At 39.0% G+C, this 23,068-nt stretch overlaps 2 protein-coding genes and 1 long non-coding RNA gene across 3 annotated transcripts in view; 1 reads left to right on the top strand and 2 right to left on the bottom strand.

Annotated features, from left to right (window-relative positions):
- The window catches only part of LOC112432493 (NACHT, LRR and PYD domains-containing protein 12-like), a 773,783-nt gene that overhangs the window by 467,568 nt on the left and 283,147 nt on the right, over positions 1 to 23,068 (top strand). The window lies entirely within an intron of this gene.
- Positions 4,934 to 10,750, bottom strand: LOC143412330 (uncharacterized). The gene is made up of 7 exons (XM_076882554.1): positions 10,654 to 10,750; positions 10,339 to 10,444; positions 8,579 to 8,649; positions 6,513 to 8,478; positions 6,056 to 6,214; positions 5,921 to 5,974; positions 4,934 to 5,491 (listed from the first exon to the last, which is right to left on the bottom strand). The coding sequence occupies exons 4-7, from the start codon at positions 8,173 to 8,175 to the stop codon at positions 5,244 to 5,246; spliced, it is 2,124 nt and encodes a 707-aa protein (XP_076738669.1). The 5' UTR covers positions 8,176 to 8,478; positions 8,579 to 8,649; positions 10,339 to 10,444; positions 10,654 to 10,750; the 3' UTR covers positions 4,934 to 5,243.
- LOC143416903 (uncharacterized) lies at positions 14,332 to 16,383 on the bottom strand. The gene is made up of 4 exons (XR_013097151.1): positions 16,307 to 16,383; positions 16,061 to 16,223; positions 15,750 to 15,942; positions 14,332 to 14,428 (listed from the first exon to the last, which is right to left on the bottom strand). It is a non-coding gene; the product is annotated as an uncharacterized LOC143416903 (long non-coding RNA).

Here is a 23,068-nt window from a genome sequence, read left to right as displayed (position 1 = left end):
ACAGTGTACTGTTAATTTAACACTGGAGATTTTGCTGTGTAGAATCACATTAAACATCAATCACTGTTAAAATTTAGAAACCGAAAGCCATTTTTTATTTCTGCATACCTGCTGATATTTTTTTTAGTGCTTTTAGAGGGCTGTGATGTGGCAGCCATCACAATTGCCTGTTTTCCATTAGTACCTACCCCTGTTTTTCCAGTAGGTTATAGTACCATGTAGTTTTTCAGTAACTACTGCACCAAGGTTCCAAGTGATCCAAAGTGATCAGAAAATTTGACATAGACAGACTGAATGCCACCAGGTGGCTGGTCAATGGTGTCACTCGATAAGTTATGAGTGCGCCTCCTTCGTGAAAATCCAAGCCATCATTTTTGAAACTCTGAAATGTTTGAAATAGCGTCCAAAATTCAAAGCGTGATCCCTGAATTGAACACTAAAGTATAGACTGAGCAGCAGGCATTTTGTCACCTTGACGTCCATGCTTGCTGTGGCATTTATATCACTGGATGCTCGGCTGCATTGCTATAGTGACCCCAGGCACAGTAGGTGATACTCAATTTCAGTGAAAAACTAGATGCCCTAAGTCACGTTAAGCCAATTTGAGTAGGTACAAATGTAAAAATGGCTTACGGTATGCAATTTATCAGTTCCAAAAAGTACAATTGTAGAAATACCTTGCATCTCCATGGCCAATCCGAGTCACCATAATTATAGTCTATTTCTTCGCCTGGACTTATGTCTCTGCTTGCAAATAAGCATAGATGGGGCTTTCCATTGATATTTAATATTTTCATCTTAGCACTTGGACTGATGTGGTTGTCGTTGACAAGTCTGCCTAATGACCCATCTTCTTGAGATGCATCCACACTGTGGGGTTAGGCAAAAAAGTATTAGCTTAACTAGTTAGTTAGGAAGCTTTTTTTTCATAAATCAAAAGCAATGTGTAATTTAATCTTAATCAAACTACACTGATATAATACGCACCACCAGAGTTTTCCATCAAACTTGAATTCAAACATGAACACCTTCAGGCTGTCATGATAAACTCTGTGTCTCCGCTCACATTCTTCTTTTGTTATGAGTTTACCTCTGTATTCCAAAAGAAAGTCTCCTTTTTGGAATGGAACAGTCCTGAAAATGCCCCGACCTGAATTGCAGAGGCATACCAAGTGAGTGACAAAAGACAAAGTGACAAACTCCAAATCTAATCCAAACTAAAGACCAACTTACCTTTGAAGGCATTTATGTAGTGGATATCAAGTCCCAGTTTGTCCCTTCCAGCAGAAACATGACAGACTGCATCCTCCCGTGGAGGAATGCGTCTCCTTCGCATGTTCTCCTGTACGTTTTGATTGGCTGTATTACCAAAGCATATAAAGTATTACGATTATCGTCATCATTGTCATCATCATCAGTAGTAGCAGAACTAGCAGTAGTGTAGTTTACAGCATAAACACAGCTGACTTATTCATAGTCCTAATTTATGCCTTCTTTTAAAATGTTAAAGGCCTAGTTCTCAAAATGGCGAAATGTGACATTTCTGTAATGGCGACTGCAGAGAGTGATACAAGTAATGAGAAAGCTTAGGCATCAAAACTGTAAGAAGTTTTTTCTTCAGGCATATAAATAAATACACGACTAAATACACTTATACCCCTTGCTTTTATTTTAGGGCTGTCAGCAGAATGGACAGACATTGGACAAACTGCCCGAAATTTGCTAACAGCGACATCAGGGATTTTGACTCAGACTGCGCTGGTTTAATTGTTAATCGCGTCAGTCGCGATGTCGGCATTAACACGTTTAAGCCACAATAATGCTTTAACACCGAGTAAATCCTAACACGGGTTAGCCCGCTTTATCGCGTTGACGCGGTTAGTCGTCAGCCCTATTTTATTTACTCAATGACAAACGCTGGGGCCGTTTTACTTCTTCAAAGACTAACTAACAGTCCATAAAGCATAAATTAAACCAGTTTAATATAGGCCTGTGCACCTATAATTTCATATAGTATTAAAGTCATGGTGCATTTTACATTAAAAAATCAGGTGAGGGGTATAGGTGGTGTTAAGGTTCAAAGTTGAGGAAGGAGAGTACACACCACCCATGGTTCCAGAAGGTCTTGGTCAAACAATGATTTTAATGAACACACGTGTGGGAAGACACTCTGTACGCAGACAGCCAGTAGTCCTCGACTCAATCAAAGCATGAACAGATATTTTATAGCATCAGGGTTTGTTTACTGACGCCCCTTCATGCGTCACCGGTACATTTTATACATAGATCAGATCAACACCAGAATGACTTTTCACCTAGAAAATCATCTTCTATTTTCATGGCTTGGTACTTTCCGTTCTTATCTTAAAATGAATTGTTCCTCTTTCTTGCCGAGACAACAAGGACGGTTCCTCTAAATAAATTTAACTAATGTGTGTGTATGTGTTGACCTCACATGCTCTTTGTGTCACCTCTTCACCTACTGTCTGTGTCTCGTCCTCAAATGCTCCTCAAAATAACCTGCACTTAGACTCTGCTTTCGGTTTCAGTTCTGCAAAAGGCACACTCTGCAAACCTGCAACTTCCTGTCAGCCTGCAACTTAGTCTTTCTGAAAGACACACACTGTTCAACCCCTGAATGCAATATAAACTCCAGATTATATTATTAATGCAATGGTAATAATGACAATTATTTAACAATAGCAGTAAAATAATTTCCCTTCTCCACAGTGGACTTTTAAGAAAATCAGAAAATCTTTTAATTATAGTTTAATAAATGAATTTACACTACAGTTTAAGCAAATACAGGTCAAAAGATAAATAATGACCTCATAAGAAGTAGAAAAAATTATTATTTAGACACTTGCATTTAGACAAAATGCATTTACAAGTCATGTTTTAGGGGGACACATGAATACACAGCAAAAAGTCGAAATGTCCCCAGAGCCCAGGTACAGCGCCAGGTCAAATGTCAATCCATACCACATAGACGCACTCACACACACACACACACACACACACACACACACACACACACACACACACACACACACACACACACAGGGAGAGAGAAGCAAGTTTTCAGTCAAGCAGCCTAGGAGCTGCTGAATTTGAATCCACCAATCAGAGAGGCTGTGCACTTTTTCCCACCAAAACAGGTGCACGCAGCACAGAGAGACACAGGATTTTTGCAGTCCATTTCTCATAATGACGACTCCCCTCAAACAAATGACCATAATTTCCTAACCGTAGGGGCTAGAACGATCATTCTTACACCGTTTTCTTCAGAAGAGATTGGGGAAACTTCAAGTGTTCACAATTTATCATTAAAATATGAATTTTTAGAGATATATGACATGGATGACTTGTTGACTTAGAAGCCACGAATTCCCCAATATGCAAATTTGAATGCCTCAGACCACATATATGATTGGCTGGCTGGGAAGCCGTGCAGGCCCTGATTTGTGGATTTGAATTCCTCAGCCCTCAGATATGATTGGCTGGCTTAGAAGCCATGAAGGCCCCAATATGCAAATTTGAATGCCTCAACCCACATATATGATTGGCTGGGAAGCCGTGCAGGCCCTGATTTGAAAATTTGAATGTCTCAGTCCTCACAGAGGATTGGCTGCCTGGGGACCTGGCAGAAATATATAGGAATAGTATGATTAAGCATAAATACTACATTTAGTAGAAATACTATGTTTTAGCACAAATACTATAAAAAGCATAAATACTATAATTTAGCAGAAATACTACATTAGGCACCAATCCTATAAAAAGCAGAAATAGTATGATTAAGCATAAATACTACATTTAGTTGAAATACTATATTTTAGCACAAATACTATAAAAAGCAGAAATATTAAAATTTAGCAAAAATACTATATTAAGCACACATCCTATAAAAAGCAGAAATAGTATGATTAAGCATAAATACTGTATTTAGTAGAAATACTATGTTTTAGCACAAATCCTATAAAAGCAGAAATAGTATGATTTAGCACAATATTAATAAGTTAAACAGAAAAATTGGAAAAGCAAAATGGACAGCTGAAAAAATGCTGAACATGCTGAGGGTCCCTCAAATATACTTGTTAAATGAAAAAAATCAGCAAAAAAATATATAACAGCCACACAATCACAAATATGGACACATATGGAAACACACATGCACAAAGAGACACACACACAAGATCCAATTCGGTCAACCAGTCTAAATATATCGAATTTGAATCTTACAATGAGATCATCCCATAAAAAGGCTTTCTCTCTCTCTCTCTCTCTCTCTCTCTCTCTCTCTCTCTCTGTCACACAAACACACACACACACACACACACACACACACACACACACACACACACACACACACACACACACAAGATCCAATTCAGTCAACCAGTCTAAATATATTGAATTTGAATCTTACAATGAGATCATCCCATAAAAAGGCTTTCTCTCTCTCTCTCTCTCTGTCTGTCACACACACACACACACACACACACACACACACACATACGGGTCTATGTGGTATGGCGGGACTATACTACGTCAATCCGCCCGGTGGTGGTTTAAGTGGACTACCCTTTTGAAAGGACTTAGAGCCAAGGGAGCGAGGTTAAAGTGTTCGAAAAAATCTGAAAAAAATTTGGGTCACTTCAGACCTCATACACTCCCTATAGAAGTCTAGATACACTGATACACACCAACCAGACTCTATTGTGTTTTCTGGAGACATTGTCCACTTGACAACAATGTGTTTTATGAGGTCCAAAAAAAACAATATTGGGTCTTTAAAGGGACAATGATGTAATATGTAAATAGCTCATCATTACCATGAATACACATCTGACAGGACACAGGATTACTGGAACATCATTTTATTAGTGTTCTTGGATCTGAACATTAATTTTAACCATAAATAAAAAAGAAATCTATGGACAAAAATGCCCACGCTTCCCACAGAAATATAAAAATATAGAAAACAGAAAAATTAAAAACATTTAAAATGAATTTTAATAGTTTAAAGGTAAATATTAAGGGGAGAAAATATGCATTTATAATTTTTTATTTTAAATATAACCCGTCAAAAAAAACCCTAAATAAATTAAATGTAAAAATTATGAAATACAAACTACTTCTGTATTTAACAAGAACTTTTTTTTCTTTAAACAGAACATCAGTGTTAACAACAATTGGCAATCTGACCAAGATGTAAAACCACAGCTCTCTAAACAGTTATTTTAGTTCATTTTTTTCTGCCTTTTTGCAGTTAATCCTCTGTTTCTTACAAAATCTCTTATGTTTTGAACTGTTCTTCCTGCCAACACCGGATCTTCTACCAATTTGCAATGACTGCATTCATTTTTGGTGGCTAGTTTCCCTTCGTTTATGTGGTCTTTAAAATGCCTCATCACTGCAGCAACCTCAGCCTTGGACCACATGTTTTTGGGAGCTCTTCGGGAATTGTGGGATTGAGCAGCATTTTTCTCTGGAAGATATATAAAGTAATAGTAGTTAAAACAAACAAAAAACCAAACAAAAAAAACAAAAAACATTTGGTGGTTAAAAGAATGGATGCTACCCTGTACTAACTTCTGAAATGTGTTGCTACCATCAATATCAAAACGAGCTAAAATTCTCTTTGAAAATTTATCAAATTTCTAAAATGAGACATTTAGTGTTCCGCTGTGAATAAAAGACTGAATAAAAAGTTGAATAAAAGTCTCTTGATGCATGCTCAATCATCCAGGTAAGTAAATCCCAAAACGTTGATTCTGTTAATCTGGACGTAGCGTTTTCAGTGGGAGAAACATTTTGTCACTCATCCAAGTGACTTTTTGCCACCACTCTGCAGTTTGCCATATGTTGCAAAGTGATGAAACAATAATAAGCTTAGAGAACCAACTGCACCCCTTACCTTCAGAGGGAGCAGCAGTCTCACTTGCTGCAGGCATTGTGAGTGGTCCTTCATCTGCTGATTACACAATTTGATTAAGTTTTAATATTTGTAACAAACATTTTATCCACAGAAACCAAGCTAGTGGTAACTTACCACAATCTACAGTGTCTTGGAGCTGCGCTGTGTTTGTGGAATCAGCTACTGCATGTACAGGCTCACTGGTGCCACACGCCAACATTGTGAGTGCTGTGTCATCATCATCTGATTCACTCTCACTGTCCTTTGTTTCAGCATCACTTAATGCAATTTCATCTGAGAAATTGTGGGAAAACCCCCCCAAAAAACCAAACACAAACCCCCCAAAAACCTCACATTAACAACGAGATATGACAAAATACAGAACAAATACTGGAAATTATAGTACATAGTTTTACTATTTAAGGCCACCACTCTGCAGTTTGCCAAATGTTGCAAAGTGATGAAACAATAGACTTCAAGAACCTTAAATCATGGACATTTAACAGAATGGTCTGTGCTTTTAGGTTTTAATTCGGTTGATAAAGCATAATATTCAACTACTGCCCTAATATTTGCTCCTTTCAATACAAACCTTCTATTTTGATCTCATCCAGTGATTTCCCCTGGATCTGGGAAAGTTGTCCTTTTTCCAGTGTTAAAAGCAGTTTGGAAATCTTGGCCAGCTGTGTTGTGGGAACTGGTAATCTGTAGAATTCGCGGTGAACGCGGATATCATGACCCAGGAAATCTGCAACCTGATCAAGTTCGTTGTTTTTCAAATTAAGGACTTGTGAGAGTGTGGCAACATGTTTTCTGAGCTGTGTCGATCTTAGATACTCAGGCTGCTTTGCTCCACACTGGTGTGCATGAACACGCAAGGAGTCCATTCCTCTGTAATGACTCATTGATCGGGGTCTTGCAAAGAGGTAGATATTAGTGGCACAAATACCACAGTCAGGCCTCCTACTAACCAGTAGTGACAGAGCATCCAGCATGCTTGGTGTTAGCAGAACTGGAACATTTCTGTCCCTTTTTCCCATTATTTCTATTCTACAGAAATAGTTACAGAGTCTCTGTTCCATTTCTGAGAGCCCCATGGCAACATCTGTGTGGAGTGCTGTTTTGTCTCTTTCAAGAAAACTTTTGAGGCGCATCTTTGAAACCTCTCCAGAACGTCTTCGGTTGAACACAATGATTTGTGAGAGTGTAACTTGTGCAAGTTGGGCATAATTCTGAGCTGTGGCTTCGTTCTCCAAGCTGCAAAAGGCACTTTCTGCAGATTTTTGAAGGTAGTGATGGAGAATCCGAACATCTTCTGTAAAGGGCAATGTTGATGGCTTGTTAAACTTTGCCTCACTCAATGTGTTCAAGGCACGGTGAGACACCATCTCAGACCATTTGGAGACATACAACTTCTTGAACGCATCAGTGGACTTGATTAGGGCTTCATCCTCTGTCATGAGGGCACGACAATGGATAATGTCAGACATTTTATGCAGTGTATGTCCCAGTTTCAGCGCAAGGCTTGGAGTTTTGTATGACAGTGTCTCTTCATCAAAACCTGAAACTTTCTTTACTGCTTGCACAACTCTCTGGAAATTAGCAGGCTTAATAGCTTCTTCCATGTTATGCACTGAGAATTCTGTGCGCAGACACAACAACAAACGTCCCGCTTCACGAAGCTTCTGTCGTATATAATCATACTTTGTAGGGTCTTGTCCATGTTTATTGTAGAGGGACTGGGCAAACTGAATAACAGTAAAGTCATTTCGCACAGCTGAGGCAATCTCATCTTGTTTCATAACAGCAAGAACCTTCCAGACTCCACTTGACACCTGCGGATAACACTGAGACTCCAGAGTTAAAGCCAGGCCGAGTACTTTGGTTCTTCCAGGTTCTTTATCCGTGTCATCTTTTGGTTTGTTAGGACATCTGCGGACATGTCTCCAAAGATCCTTGCGAACATACATCCCTTGACAATAAAAGCAATGAGCAAACTTTCCCTCTACTGCTTTAATCTTGGGTCTTCTCTTCACTTTCAGTGGTCCCACTCCACCATGCAAAACTGCAGCATTATGCTTAAAATTTCCCTTATTTCTCAATTTCTCTAACAGACTTTTACGCTCGTTTGAGTCTCTAGGCAGGGAAAATGCATGCACAACATCAGGAGCCGTTTTGTGCGTTTTCAGGTGGCGGGAAATTTTAGCTTGTGGTTTGCCACAAAAATAGCAGTAATTTCTTTTACTTAAAGTCATTTTTTCTGATTCAGTTTCGCAAAGCTCACTTTTATCTTGTGGCTTGTCCTTTGTCAAGTTGTGGATTAAATTCGTTGAATCTGATTGTTCATGCGCTTTGGAGATGTCATCTTGGCATAGCAGACCTTTTGATGTGCTTGGCAATAATGAGATGTCTTCATCTGAATCTTCATCATATGACTCTGAATCTGGCACATATTCTTCTTCTGATATGCTGTGGTTGCCATCATCATCGCTTGATATTTGATCCAGAACTGAATGTGGCAATCCATCCTCCCCTGAATATTCAGAAATTTCTTCTTTCTGGAATGTAAGAACAAAAGTTTTTTTAATTGATCAATACTTTAGACAGGTAAAAAATAAACTGAAAAAAAGTCAAGCCAAATATGAATGGGATACACACCTGTGTTGACTGGTGGCAATTCTGATTTGCCAATTTTGCAAGGCAAGATTTGTGCCAGACCCCTAAACAAACTGAAACACATTTTGATAGACTTAATTTAGCTTTGCAGTTCTATTTAAGTGAAGTAGTTTTTTGTCAAAGCATTGCAGTAATGTCAAATGCTGAAAAAACAAAAAAAAACAAAACTGTTCACATTAAGGATATTTTAATGACTACACATACACTGCTAATCCCCCTCCCCCCCCCAAAAAAGGACATCCCAGATGTGAATGAAGGAATTATTCTTATTAAATACTTTGTTCTTTAGGTAGTTGAGTGGCATGAAAGTGTGTAGTTGAATGTGTGTGGCCTCCAGATGCCTGTACGACTTCCCTACAATGCCTGGGCATGCTCGGGATGAGGTGGCGGATGGTCTCCTGAAGGATCTCCTCCAAGACCTGGACTAAAGCATCTGCCAACCCCTGGACAGTTTGTGGTGGATGGAGTGAGACATGATGTCCCAGATGTGCTCAATTGGATTCAGGTCTGGGGAACAGGCGGGCCAGTCCATAGCATCAATGCCTTTGTCATGGAGGAACTGCTGACATACTCCAGCCACATGAGGCCCAGTGTCGTCTCGCATTAGGTGGACCCCAGGGCCAAATGCACCAGCATGTGGTCTCACAAAGGGTCCGAGGACCTCATCTTGTTACCCAATGACAGTCAGGCTCTCTGGCAGGCACAGAAATGCCACCCCTCACCATTACTGACCCACTGCCAATATGATCATGCTGGAGGATGTTGCAGGCAGCAGAACATTCCCCACGGCATCTCCAGACTGTCACGTGCTCAGTTTGAACCTCCTTTCAGCTGTGAGGAGCATAGGGTGCCCGTGCTGAAGTTGCCAAACTTTGTGTTTTCTGGCAAATGCCAAACATCCTGCATGGTGTTGGACTGCAAGCTCAATCCCCACCTGTGGATGCTGGACCCTCAAGTCACCCTCATGAAGTCAGTTTCTGACCATTTGAGCAGACAGATGCACATTTGTGGCCTGTTTGAGGTCATTTTGCAGGGCTCCTCTTGTTCCTCCTTGCACAAAGGTGGAGGTAGCGGTCCTGCTGCTGGGTTGTTGCCCTCCTATGGCCTACTCCACATCCAGGTAGCACCTCCATGCTCTGGACACTACACTAACAGACACAGCAAACCTTCTTGCCACAGCTCACATTGATGTGCTACGCTAGATGAGCTGCACTACCTGAGCCCCTTGTGTGGGTTGTAGACTGTCTCATGCTACCACTAAAATGAAATCACCGCCAGCATTCAAAAGTGACCATAACATCAGCCAGAAAGCATAGGTGCTGAGAAGTGGTCTGTGGTCACCACCTGCAGAACCAGTCCTTTATTATGGTGAATTGACTATAATTTCCACTTGTTGTCTACTCTATTTGCAAAACAGCATGTGAAACTGGTTGTCAGTGTTACTTCCTAAGTGAACAGTTTGATTTCACAGAAGTGTGACTGACTTGGAGTAACATCGCATTGTTTAAGTGTTCCCTTTATTATTTTGAGCAGTTTATGTTATGGAATGGGGAATTGAGGACAATCCCAAGTATACCATTTTTACAAGGTCCTGCACCAATGAGGTAATACTGCATTTCTTTAATTAGACGTGACCACCCATTAATTAAAAAGGGAGCAGTGTTCATTTCAGCACGTCTTAACTTGTTGAACTCTATTAATGCTTTTTACTATACACTGTACCTATTCACTAAATGTCTCACCTTTGCACTTAAAGCCAAGCCACTTGAGGGAGGAAACCGGTCCCACACACTGAATGCACTTGTCCAAAGATGATATTGTTGTGCACACCAGACGATGATTGTGACACTGTTAGCAAAATATTGCAACATTTATTTGTTTTGGACAGTTGGAAAGGTGTGTTTTCAATTCAGTTGCAGATATCAACTAATAAACTTCGTCCATGTAAATCACATCACACCCAGGTGACTGCCAAACACACACACACACAGCATCCATAAAGAATGATGATAGATTAAATTATTAGTTCATTAAGTGGTACACTGGATTATATTTACCCTTTCAGGCTCTGGATGTTTCAGGTCCAGATCATTGTTTGGAAAGCTGTTTGGTTGCGGCTTTAGGCAGCTCACAGTCTTCTGAATCTGGCTGGTCTCAGTCTTCGTGTGTAACAGATAGAGAATGAAGACAAAAGAACAGTAATCTGACAGTTACTAAAACTGCATCACTCAAGAGGATGAATAGACCATTTCACTATCGGCAAATAGCGTAAGGTACACATCGTGCATGAGAAACATTCATTAAAATCTGTCCTAGGTCAATGTTACCTCTTCAAAATCTTGCACTGAAGAAGAATGCATGGCTTCTGAGCCTTGCTGAGGCATTTCTTCATCAAGATCCTGCAACAAAGAAAAGATGGCACAAAGATTAGACCAAGTGCTCTTCTTGCAACTGTACTGGGCAGTCCTGTGCTTCTGTCTTTAATTTGCATGTGTGTGTGTGTGTGTGTGTGGGGGGGGGGGGGGGGGGGCTTTCCACTCAAGAAATGTTTTCTTCTGAAAAAAATACTGGCTACAATAATTAACAACTGATTCCTTTGCAATCATCCATCCTCTTCCACTTATCCTTATCAGGATTGTGGGGTAGCAGTTTTGGGGCCTATACCAGCTACCATAGGGCAGTACAACCTGGACAGATCGCCAGTCTAACATGGAAGGACAAGCATTTGCATTCACACCAAAGGGCAGTTTTGAATCACCAGTTAACCTAACCCCATAAGCTACATCTTTGGACTGTGGGAAGAAGCCAGAGTACACAGCCAGAGAGAGCCCATGCATTACAGCAGTAAAAAGTGCCTAAAACAAGTTAAGAAGTTGTATAGTACTATCTATCTTAATGTTCAAGCCTGAGTTTCAAAAAATTTCAACATAGAAACAAAGCACATGCAGTCAGCTCTGCATGCTGTAGGTCAAACTGTCAAGACATACGAGAAGACCCCTCCTAAAACCAGAGTGATGTCACCATGAAGCAAACTTTGACGGAGTCCCCCAATAACAGTGTGGTCCTCCTAAGTCACATTTGGGTGGTTAACACACACACACACACACACACTCAGATGTTATCCAGACTTGCACTTTGAAACAATGAAAAGGACCTACAAGCCACGGTCCATGTAAATCACATCACACCCAGGTGACTGCCAAACACACACACACACAGCATCCATAAAGAATGATGATAGATTAAATTATTAGTTCATTAAGTGGTACACTGGATTATATTTACCCTTTCAGGCTCTGGATGTTTCAGGTCCAGATCATTGTTTGGAAAGCTGTTTGGTTGTGGCTTTAGGCAGCTCACAGTCTTCTGAATCTGGCTGGTCTCAGTCTTCGTGTGTAACAGATAGAGAATGAAGACAAAAGAACAGTAATCTGACAGTTACTAAAAATGCATCACTCAAGAGGATGAATAGACCATTTCACTATCGGCAAATAGCGTAAGGTACACATCGTGCATGAGAAACATTCATTAAAATCTGTCCTAGGTCAATGTTACCTCTTCAAAATCTTGCACTGAAGAAGAATGCATGGCTTCTGAGCCTTGCTGAGGCATTTCTTCATCAAGATCCTGCAACAAAGAAAAGATGGCACAAAGATTAGACCAAGTGCTCTTCTTGCAACTGTACTGGGCAGTCCTGTGCTTCTGTCTTTAATTTGCATGTGTGTGTGTGTGTGTGTGGGGGGGGGGGGGGGGGGCTTTCCACTCAAGAAATGTTTTCTTCTGAAAAAAATACTGGCTACAATAATTAACAACTGATTCCTTTGCAATCATCCATCCTCTTCCACTTATCCTTATCAGGATTGTGGGGTAGCAGTTTTGGGGCCTATACCAGCTACCATAGGGCAGTACAACCTGGACAGATCGCCAGTCTAACATGGAAGGACAAGCATTTGCATTCACACCAAAGGGCAGTTTTGAATCACCAGTTAACCTAACCCCATAAGCTACATCTTTGGACTGTGGGAAGAAGCCAGAGTACACAGCCAGAGAGAGCCCATGCATTACAGCAGTAAAAAGTGCCTAAAACAAGTTAAGAAGTTGTATAGTACTATCTATCTTAATGTTCAAGCCTGAGTTTCAAAAAATTTCAACATAGAAACAAAGCACATGCAGTCAGCTCTGCATGCTGTAGGTCAAACTGTCAAGACATACGAGAAGACCCCTCCTAAAACCAGAGTGATGTCACCATGAAGCAAACTTTGACGGAGTCCCCCAATAACAGTGTGGTCCTCCTAAGTCACATTTGGGTGGTTAACACACACACACACACACACACTCAGATGTTATCCAGACTTGCACTTTGAAACAATGAAAAGGACCTACAAGCCACGGTCCATGTAAATCACATCACACCCAGGTGACTGCCAAACACACACACACACGGCATCCATAAAGAATGATGATAGATTAAATTATTAGTTCATTAAGTGGTACACTGGATTATATTTACCCTTTCAGGCTCTGGATGTTTCAGGTCCAGATCATTGTTTGGAAAGCTGTTTGGTTGCGGCTTTAGGCAGCTCACAGTCTTCTGAATCTGGCTGGTCTCAGTCTTCGTGTGTAACAGATAGAGAATGAAGACAAAAGAACAGTAATCTGACAGTTACTAAAAATGCATCACTCAAGAGGATGAATAGACCATTTCACTATCGGCAAATAGCGTAAGGTACACATCGTGCATGAGAAACATTCATTAAAATCTGTCCTAGGTCAATGTTACCTCTTCAAAATCTTGCACTGAAGAAGAATGCATGGCTTCTGAGCCTTGCTGAGGCATTTCTTCATCAAGATCCTGCAACAAAGAAAAGATGGCACAAAGATTAGACCAAGTGCTCTTCTTGCAACTGTACTGGGCAGTCCTGTGCTTCTGTCTTTAATTTGCATGTGTGTGTGTGTGTGGGGGGGGGGGGGGGGGGGCTTTCCACTCAAGAAATGTTTTCTTCTGAAAAAAATACTGGCTACAATAATTAACAACTGATTCCTTTGCAATCATCCATCCTCTTCCACTTATCCTTATCAGGATTGTGGGGTAGCAGTTTTGGGGCCTATACCAGCTACCATAGGGCAGTACAACCTGGACAGATCGCCAGTCTAACATGGAAGGACAAGCATTTGCATTCACACCAAAGGGCAGTTTTGAATCACCAGTTAACCTAACCCCATAAGCTACATCTTTGGACTGTGGGAAGAAGCCAGAGTACACAGCCAGAGAGAGCCCATGCATTACAGCAGTAAAAAGTGCCTAAAACAAGTTAAGAAGTTGTATAGTACTATCTATCTTAATGTTCAAGCCTGAGTTTCAAAAAATTTCAACATAGAAACAAAGCACATGCAGTCAGCTCTGCATGCTGTAGGTCAAACTGTCAAGACATACGAGAAGACCCCTCCTAAAACCAGAGTGATGTCACCATGAAGCAAACTTTGACGGAGTCCCCCAATAACAGTGTGGTCCTCCTAAGTCACATTTGGGTGGTTAACACACACACACACACACACTCAGATGTTATCCAGACTTGCACTTTGAAACAATGAAAAGGACCTACAAGCCACGGTCCATGTAAATCACATCACACCCAGGTGACTGCCAAACACACACACACACAGCATCCATAAAGAATGATGATAGATTAAATTATTAGTTCATTAAGTGGTACATTGGATTATATTTACCCTTTCAGGCTCTGGATGTTTCAGGTCCAGATCATTGTTTGGAAAGCTGTTTGGTTGCGGCTTTAGGCAGCTCACAGTCTTCTGAATCTGGCTGGTCTCAGTCTTCGTGTGTAACAGATAGAGAATGAATATACAGTGCATTTTTGAAGAGGCTTTTGAAACATTAAATAAACTGTATGAGAAAGATAAGTTTCAAGCTATTGTCTTTAAAATATTCACTGTCATGTATAGAGAATTTAAGGCCCTATGATTAAGAGACAAATAGTCAGTGTGATTTCTTTATTTTTTAAGCCATTGCTAAAGGAGTAAAACAATCACCTGTAGCAGCAACGAACTGTCACTAGGGCCCATTTATCTTCAAGGGACAAAATTTAAAATGAATCTAACTAAAGAGGCTACACAGCAAAATCTCCAGTGTTAAATTAACACTAGAGAGTGTCTATATGGGTCCACACAACACTGTTGAGTGTTGAATTAACACTTTTGACAGTGTTATATGTTTAAAAGTAACCTAGTCAGTTTTGAAGATTAACAAAGACTAACACTGAGCAGTGCTGATTTTCTAACACTGGAATATTTCTAACATTTTGAGTTATTTTCCAGTGTTAGAAAATCAGCACTGCTCAGTGTTAGCCATTGTTAATCTTCAAAACTGACTAGGTTACTTTTAAACATATAACACTGTCAAAAGTGTTAATTTAACACTCAACAGTGTTGTATTTAACACTCAGAGGTGTGGACCCTTATAGACACTCTCCAGTGTTAATTTAACACTGGAGATTTTGCTGTGTAGAATCACATTAAACATCAATCACTGTTAAAATTTAGAAACCGAAAGCCATTTTTTATTTCTGCATACCTGCTGATATTTTTTTAGTGCTTTTAGAGGGCTTTGATGTGGCAGCCATCACAATTGCCTGTTTTCCATTAGTACCTACCCCTGTTTTTCCAGTAGGTTATAGTACCATGTAGTTTTTCAGTAACTACTGCACCAAGGTTCCAAGTGATCCAAAGTGATCAGAAAATTTGACATAGACTGAATGCCACCAGGTGGCTGGTCAATGGTGTCACTCGATAAGTTATGAGTGCGCCTCCTTCGTGAAAATCCAAGCCATCATTTTTGAAACTCTGAAATGTTTGAAATAGCGACCAAAATTAACAGCGTGATCCCTGAATTGAACACTAAAGTATAGACTGAGCAGCAGGCATTTTGTCACCTTGACGTCCATGCTTGCTGTGGCATTTATATCACTGGATGCTCGGCTGCATTGCTATAGTTACCCCAGGCACAGTAGGTGATACTCAATTTCAGTGAAAAACTAGATGCCCTAAGTCACGTTAAGCCAATTTGAGTAGGTACAAATGTAAAAATGGCTTAGGGTATGCAATTTATCAGTTCCAAAAAGTACAATTGTAGAAATACCTTGCATCTCCAGAGCCAATCCGAGTCACCATAATTATAGTCTATTTCTTCGCCTGGACTTATGTCTCTGCTTGCAAATAAGCATAGATGGGGCTTTCCATTGATATTTAATATTTTCATCTTAGCACTTGGACTGATGTGGTTGTCGTTGACAAGTCTGCCTAATGACCCATCTTCTTGAGATGCATCCACACTGTGGGGTTAGGCAAAAAAGTATTAGCTTAACTAGTTAGTTAGGAAGCTTTTTTTTTCATAAATCAAAAGCAATGTGTCATTTAATCTTAATCAAACTACACTGATATAATACGCACCACCAGAGTTTTCCATCAAACTTGAATTCAAACATGAACACCTTCAGGCTGTCATGATAAACTCTGTGTCTCCGCTCACATTCTTCTTTTGTTATGAGTTTACCTCTGTATTCCAAAAGAAAGTCTCCTTTTTGGAATGGAACAGTCGTGAAAATGCCCCGACCTGAATTGCAGAGGCATACCAAGTGAGTGACAAAAGACAAAGTGACAAACTCCAAATCTAATCCAAACTAAAGACCAACTTACCTTTGAAGGCATTTATGTAGTGGATATCAAGTCCCAGTTTGTCCCTTCCAGCAGAAACATGACAGACTGCATCCTCCTGTGGAGGAATGCGTCTCCTTCGCATGTTCTCCTGTACGATTGGCTGTATTACCAAAGCATATAAAGTATTACGATTATCGTCATCATTGTCATCATCATCAGTAGTAGCAGAACTAGCAGTAGTGTAGTTTACAGCATAAACACAGCTGACTTATTCATAGTGCTAATTTATGCCTTCTTTTAAAATGTTAAAGGCCTAGTACTCAAAATGGCGACATGTGACATTTCTGTAATGGCGACTGCAGAGAGTGATACAAGTACTGAGAAAGCTTAGGCATCAAAACTGTAAGAAGTTTTTTCTTCAGGCATATAAATAAATACACGACTAAATACACTTATACCCTTGCTTTTATTTTAGGGCTGTCAGCAGAATGACAGACATTGGACAAACTGCCCGAAATTAGCTAACAGCGACATCAGGGATTTTGACTCAGACTGCGCTGGTTTAATTGTTAATCGCGTTAGTCGCGATGTCGGCATTAACACGTTTAAGCCACAATAATGCTTTAACACCGAGTAAATCCTAACACGGGTTAGCCCGCTTTATCGCGTTGACGCGGTTAGTCGTCAGCCCTATTTTATTTACTCAATGACAAACGCTGGGGCCGTTTTACTTCTTCAAAGACTCACTAACAGTCCATAAAGCATAAATTAAACCAGTTTAATATAGGCCTGTGCACCTATAATTTCATATAGTATTAAAGTCATGGTGCATTTTACATTAAAAAAGGCTTACCTTTGTGTTTTTAATCCGTCTTCGTATTGCCGTCGACATACACTTGTTAAAGGGCACGCGCGCGAAAGTTGTGGCGCCGTTTCCTGTAGGTACCGCCTATATATATAGCCTACCAATCACAATGACTTCCGGCCGTGTGTATTGAAAATGTGTATTAAATTGCAGTACCTACACACATCCACTCTAACTCGAAACATCGCTGTGCAATACACTGGAATACACAAAAATCAGGTGAGGGGTATAGGTGGACTTTTAAGAAAATCAGAAAATCTTTTAATTATAGTTTAATAAATGAATTTACACTACAGTTTAAGCAAATACAGGTCAAAAGATAAATAATGACCTCATAAGAAGTAGAAAAAATTATTATTTAGACACTTAAAAATGCATTTACAAGTCATGTTTTAGGGGGACACATGAATACACAGCAAAAAGTCGAAATGTCCCCGGAGCCCAGGTACAGCGCAGGTCAAATGTCAATCCATACCACATAGACGCACTCACACACACACACACACACACACACACAAACACACACACACACACACACACACACACAGGGAGAGAGAAGCAAGTTTTCAGTCAAGTAGCCTGGGAGCTGCTGAATTTGAATCCACCAATCAGAGAGGCTGTGCACCTTTTCCCGCCAAAACAGGTGCACGCAGCACAGAGAGACGCAGGATTTTTTGCAGTCTATTTCTCATAGTGACAACTTCACTCAAACAAATGACCATCATTTCCTAACCGTAGGGGCTAGAACGATCATTCTTACACCGTTTTGTTCAGAAGAGATTGGAGAATCTTCAAGTGTTGACAATTTATCATTAAAATATGGATTTTTAGAGATATATGACATGGATGACTTGTTGACTTAGAAGCCACAAATTCCCCAATATGCAAATTTGAATGTCTCAGCCCACATATATGATTGGCTGGCTGGGAAGCCGTGCAGGCCCTGATTTGTGGTTTGAATTCCTCAGCCCTCAGATATGATTGGCTGGCTTAGAAGCCATGAAGGCCCCAATCCGGTTGTTCAGTGATGACGCGACGAATCCTACTTCTGGGTCTAAAGTAGTGTGCGTTTAATATGGCTTTTGTGTTGTTAACATGTTTAATGTTATGTATTTTCTTCTATTTGATCTCAAAAAGCTCCTAAAACAGTCAGTGATCCCTGTTGACCTCCCTCGGCTTTTATTACCACTAATCATTTATTTAAGCTCAGTTTTTAAAACCTTAGGATGTAACTACAGCCCAGCCCATGCAGCAGTATATGAATGACTAACCTCGTATTGTGGATAGATTATCTCAGTTGTTCTCCTGGCTGAAGTTTGGTCCTTTTACAGCATCCTGCCATGGGATTACATTTGTTCCTGACCACCAAAACACTCACGTTAACTTTTATCAAGTGGAAAAAAGTTAGCTTGTTTATATTATGCTAACATAGCTGTGTCACTAGCGGTCACGTAGCACATCATTATATACCAGCTAGCCCAACTTCAGTAACCCTACAAACGTCACTGCTGTTTAGTTTTCTGTCTTCATTTATGCTGGAAGTGATAGCAGAGCTGTACGTTTTAATTTGTTTCCAAAACCCCGCAGTCAGGACATGCTATATTGTATTTAGATAGAAGCTAGCGAGCTAACTCCCTGCTAACTTCTAACTCCGTTAAATGTCATAAATTCCGTTTTCATGGATGCCTGGATGTTAAATTCAATTGTTACACCTGGTAGAGCAGAACGCTGATCATTTTATTAAAGATGAAAGACTTTAGACAGTTTTTCAACTCTCAGTAATGCCATAGTGATCGTTTGATATATGGACCTGCAGCGGAGTTTAGACCCAGACACGGCTAGTGACGTCAGACTGAACAATCGGATATGCAAATTTGAATGCCTCAGCCCACATATGTGATTGGCTGGGAAGCCGTGCAGGCCCTGATTTGAAAATTTGAATGTCTCAGTCCTCACAGAGGATTTGCTGCCTGGGGACCTGGCAGAAATATATAGAAATAGTATGATTAAGCATAAATACTACATTTAGTAGAAATACTATATTTTAGCACAAATACTATAAAAAGCATAAATACTATAATTTAGCAGAAATACTATATTAAGCACAAATCCTATAAAAAGCAGAAATACTATATTAAGCAATATAAATATCCTATAAAAATCCTATAAAAAGCACAAATACTGTACTATGATTTGGTAGAAAAATTATAATTAATCAAAAATACTATATTTAGCACAAATCTTATAAAATAGCAGAAATAGTATGATTTAGCACAATAGTAATAACTTAAACAGAAAAATTGGAAAAGCAAAATGGACAGCTGAAAAAATTCTGAACATGCTGAGGGTCCCTCAAATATACTTGTTAAATGAAAAAAATCAGCAAAAAAATCTATAACAGCCACACAATCACAAATATGGACACATATGGAAACACACATGCACAAAGAGACACACACACAAGATCCAATTCAGTCAACCAGTCTAAATATATTGAATTTGAATCTTACAATGAGATCATCCCATAAAAAGGCTTTCTCTCTCTCTCTCTCTCTCTCTCTCTCTCTCTCTCTCTGTCACACAAACACATACACACACACACACACACACACACACACACACACACACACACACACACACAATTATTATTTAGACACTTGCATTTAGACAAAATGCATTTACAAGTCATGTTTTAGGGGGACACATGAATACACAGCAAAAAGTCAAAATGTCCCCGGAGCCCAGGTATAGCGCCATGTCAATCCATACCAATCAGAGAGGCTGTGCACTTTTTCCCGCCAAAACAGGTGCACGCAGCACAGAGAGACACAGGATTTTTGCAGTCTATTTCTCATAGTGACAACTTCACTCAAACAAATGACCATAATTTCCTAACCGTAGGGGCTAGAACGGTCATTCTTAAACTGTTTTGTTCAGAAGAGATTGGGGAATCTTAAAGTGTTGACAATTTATCAATAACATATGAATTATTAAAGATATTTGACTTCTAATGCACCATAACTGAGTAGAGCAAAGCAAAAACTGCCTTGACTTGCCCTCAAACAACGCTTTCTAACTTTAAATCTATTTGGAGTATCGATATCATTCTTTCACCGTAAGAGACAGCAGGCTTTGGTGAAAAATCATGGAAATTTTCAGGTCTCTGTGGAAATCCATTAAAAAGATATGATGAGAGAAAAAAGTGGTTCATTTCCAGAGTTTGAAATCTGAAGAAATCTGAGGGAAGGAAGAATTTCCTACCCTCAAACAAGTCTAACTCATTTCAGAACGGTAATAGGTGAGAAAGAAATTCTTGAATTGTGAGTGTCAGGAGTGTCTGAAGATATACTGGGACAAGCCTCATGTCTTAACTTTGCTTCGTTAAGGAGATATGACGATTTGAAAATGCCTCTCATTACAGAAATCAAGCGGTGATTTTGAACAAACTCTCCATTGACTTTCTATGGAGAGTTTTCCAACTTTCTGTTGGTCTGAGGAGATTTGCCAAAATTCTATAAATCCCACAACAATGATAGTGACATTTTCAGAAAGCCAGCAAAAATACCTACGCTTTGATGTATAATTTGGGGAAGTTGAGTGAAATTTGAGCAAGTAGCAAGAAGTTGTTCAGACATGAAGAGAAGACTGCGAAACCTTCAGTGGCACACTGGAAGCAAAGTGCATAGCAACCCTAACAACGCATGTATTTTGTGAAAAATCACAATTTTGCAACTGAAAATTTTAAGAGGCATAAAAGTAAAACAGTAAAAGATTTGAAAAAGCTGATTTATACCTGAATAGCCCAATAATTTGAGAACATTTTAAAGTTTGAATGGTTGTTCTACGTGAAAATATGAGGAAGTAGTTAAGTTTCAAAAACAAGCAAAGTTTAGCAGAATTGCAGAAGTTTCCCATTCATTTCAATGGGACAAATTAAGCTTAATATTTTAAAAAGTATAATAGCAAAAATACCAAAAGACATAGCACACATTAGCAGAAATAGCAGAATAGTTTAAAATTTGAACGGTGAAAATCGGCTGAAAATTGCGGAAGTAGTTAAGTGCCAAAAAGTGTACGGAAGTCCCAAGAGGAACTCATTAGTGTGGATGCTTAAAGCATCCACACAACTAGAAAGATTTGCATTTCCTGCGACAATGCAGTGTGAATGCTTTAAAGCTGAAGCTGTCTGCTTAAAACAGCTGAAAATAGCTAAAGAATCTGAAGAAATCAAAGTCAGTATTTGAAAAGGTGTTGAAATTTTAATAACTTTGCACAACCATATCAAGTTAACAAAAATTTAATAACTTAGCAGAAATGCAATAACTTTGAAGAAACATAACAATTTAGACATATTAGAAATATTGTAGTTTACCAGAAGGTAAGACTTAGCAGAAATGTAATAATTTAGCAAAACATAACATAGCAGAAGTAGTGTAACCTAGCAGAAAAAATATAATTCAGCAGAAGTGCTATAATTTTGCAGATATGTAATAATTAAGCGAAACTGTCAGCAGAAAATAGCTGAAAACGCTGAAGTAAACTCAAAGCTACTTGTTGTTCAACTGTGAAAAATTACCAGAAACATTAGAAAAGGAAAAAAAAAACAACCAGCAGATAAACAAATGTGGAACAAAACCAAGGTAAAATTGCAGACTTTGTACAGCTGTTGAAATGTAAAAATGGCAAAAAAAAAAAAAAAAAAACAACCCAAAAAAACCAAGAAAACAAAAACACACAAACAACATTTAGGTAATAAATGCACAAGATACTGCGGTCAGAGATAAAACAAACATAAAAAATGTTATTGAAATTCCAAAGAGTGGCAGAAAGTTTAGAAAGTAGAAACACAGTAGTTGAAAAGTAAAACATTTGAATATTTTTGCAAACATAAGATCAAAGATTACAATAATGGCATACAGAAATAAAAATACCATTTGGGACAATCAGAAAAATATTAGTAGAAAACGCAAATCAAAACGGTAAAACGGTAAAAGATTTGAAAAAGCTGATTCATACCTGAATAGCCCAATAATTTGAGAACATTTTAAAGTTTGAATGGTTGTTCTACGTGAAAATATGAGGAAGTAGTTAACTTTCAAAAACAAGCAAATTTTAGCAGAATTGCAGAAGTTTCCCATTCATTTCAAATTAAAGGAAAAAAGCTTAATATTTTAAAAAGTATAATAGTGAAAAATACCAAAAGACATAGCCGTCATTAGCAGAAATAGCAGAATAGTTTAAAATTTGAACCGTGAAAATCGGCTGAAAATTGTGGAAGTAGATCCACGGCAAAAAGTGTACGGAAACACCAAGAAGGAACTCAATAGTGTGGATGCTTAAAGCATCCACACAATAATAAAGTATAAAGAATAAAGAGAAACAGGAACTAAATAGTGTGGATGCCTAAAGCATCCACACAAAAAGAGAAACAGGAAAACAATAGTGTGGATGCCTTAAAGCATCCACACAATAAAGTATAAAGAATAAAGAGAAACAGGAACTCAATTGTGTGGATGCTTAAAGCATCCACACAATAAACGATACAAAAGTATCGTTCTACCTGTTTCTCAGGTAGTTGTTTACATTATGTAATTTATTGTGTTCTGTATACGTCACTACAATGTGATTTCGGAAATATATAAATATACGGACAACAGGCTCTTCCGCGGCAATCTCTTGTCGTCAATAAGCAATGTTTAGGGAGCTCTATAGTATTCAATCAGAGGACCCTGCACTAGGGCTGGGCGATATGACCCAAAATTCATATCTCGATATTTTTTAGCTGGATGGCGATATAAGATATATATCTCGATATTTTTTTAAAGCCATAAAGTAAGAACAAAAAGAGAGTTCTTAGTCAAAGCTGTGTCCCAGATGTCACACAGGCACTTTTATTAACATACAGCATAGATGTACATGAAAAAAACTACTCAAAA

The sequence above is a fragment of the Maylandia zebra genome, linkage group LG3 (genome assembly GCF_041146795.1).
Source record: "Maylandia zebra isolate NMK-2024a linkage group LG3, Mzebra_GT3a, whole genome shotgun sequence".
Lineage (NCBI taxonomy): Eukaryota > Metazoa > Chordata > Actinopteri > Cichliformes > Cichlidae > Maylandia > Maylandia zebra.
This window is presented reverse-complemented; position numbering and strand designations above follow the sequence as displayed.

What these genes read in the sequence shown, in the direction of transcription:
- LOC143412330 (XM_076882554.1), bottom strand. Translation starts at nt 8,175, where the DNA reads ATGACTTTAAGTAAAAGAAATTACTGCTATTTTTGTGGCAAACCACAA. An exon ending in GGATGAGATCAAAATAGAAG is followed by an intron (nt 6,215 to 6,512) that starts GTTTGTATTGAA and finishes ACAATTTCTCAG; the next exon opens with ATGAAATTGCATTAAGTGAT. An exon ending in GACTGCTGCTCCCTCTGAAG is followed by an intron (nt 5,492 to 5,920) that starts GTAAGGGGTGCA and finishes TATATCTTCCAG; the next exon opens with AGAAAAATGCTGCTCAATCC.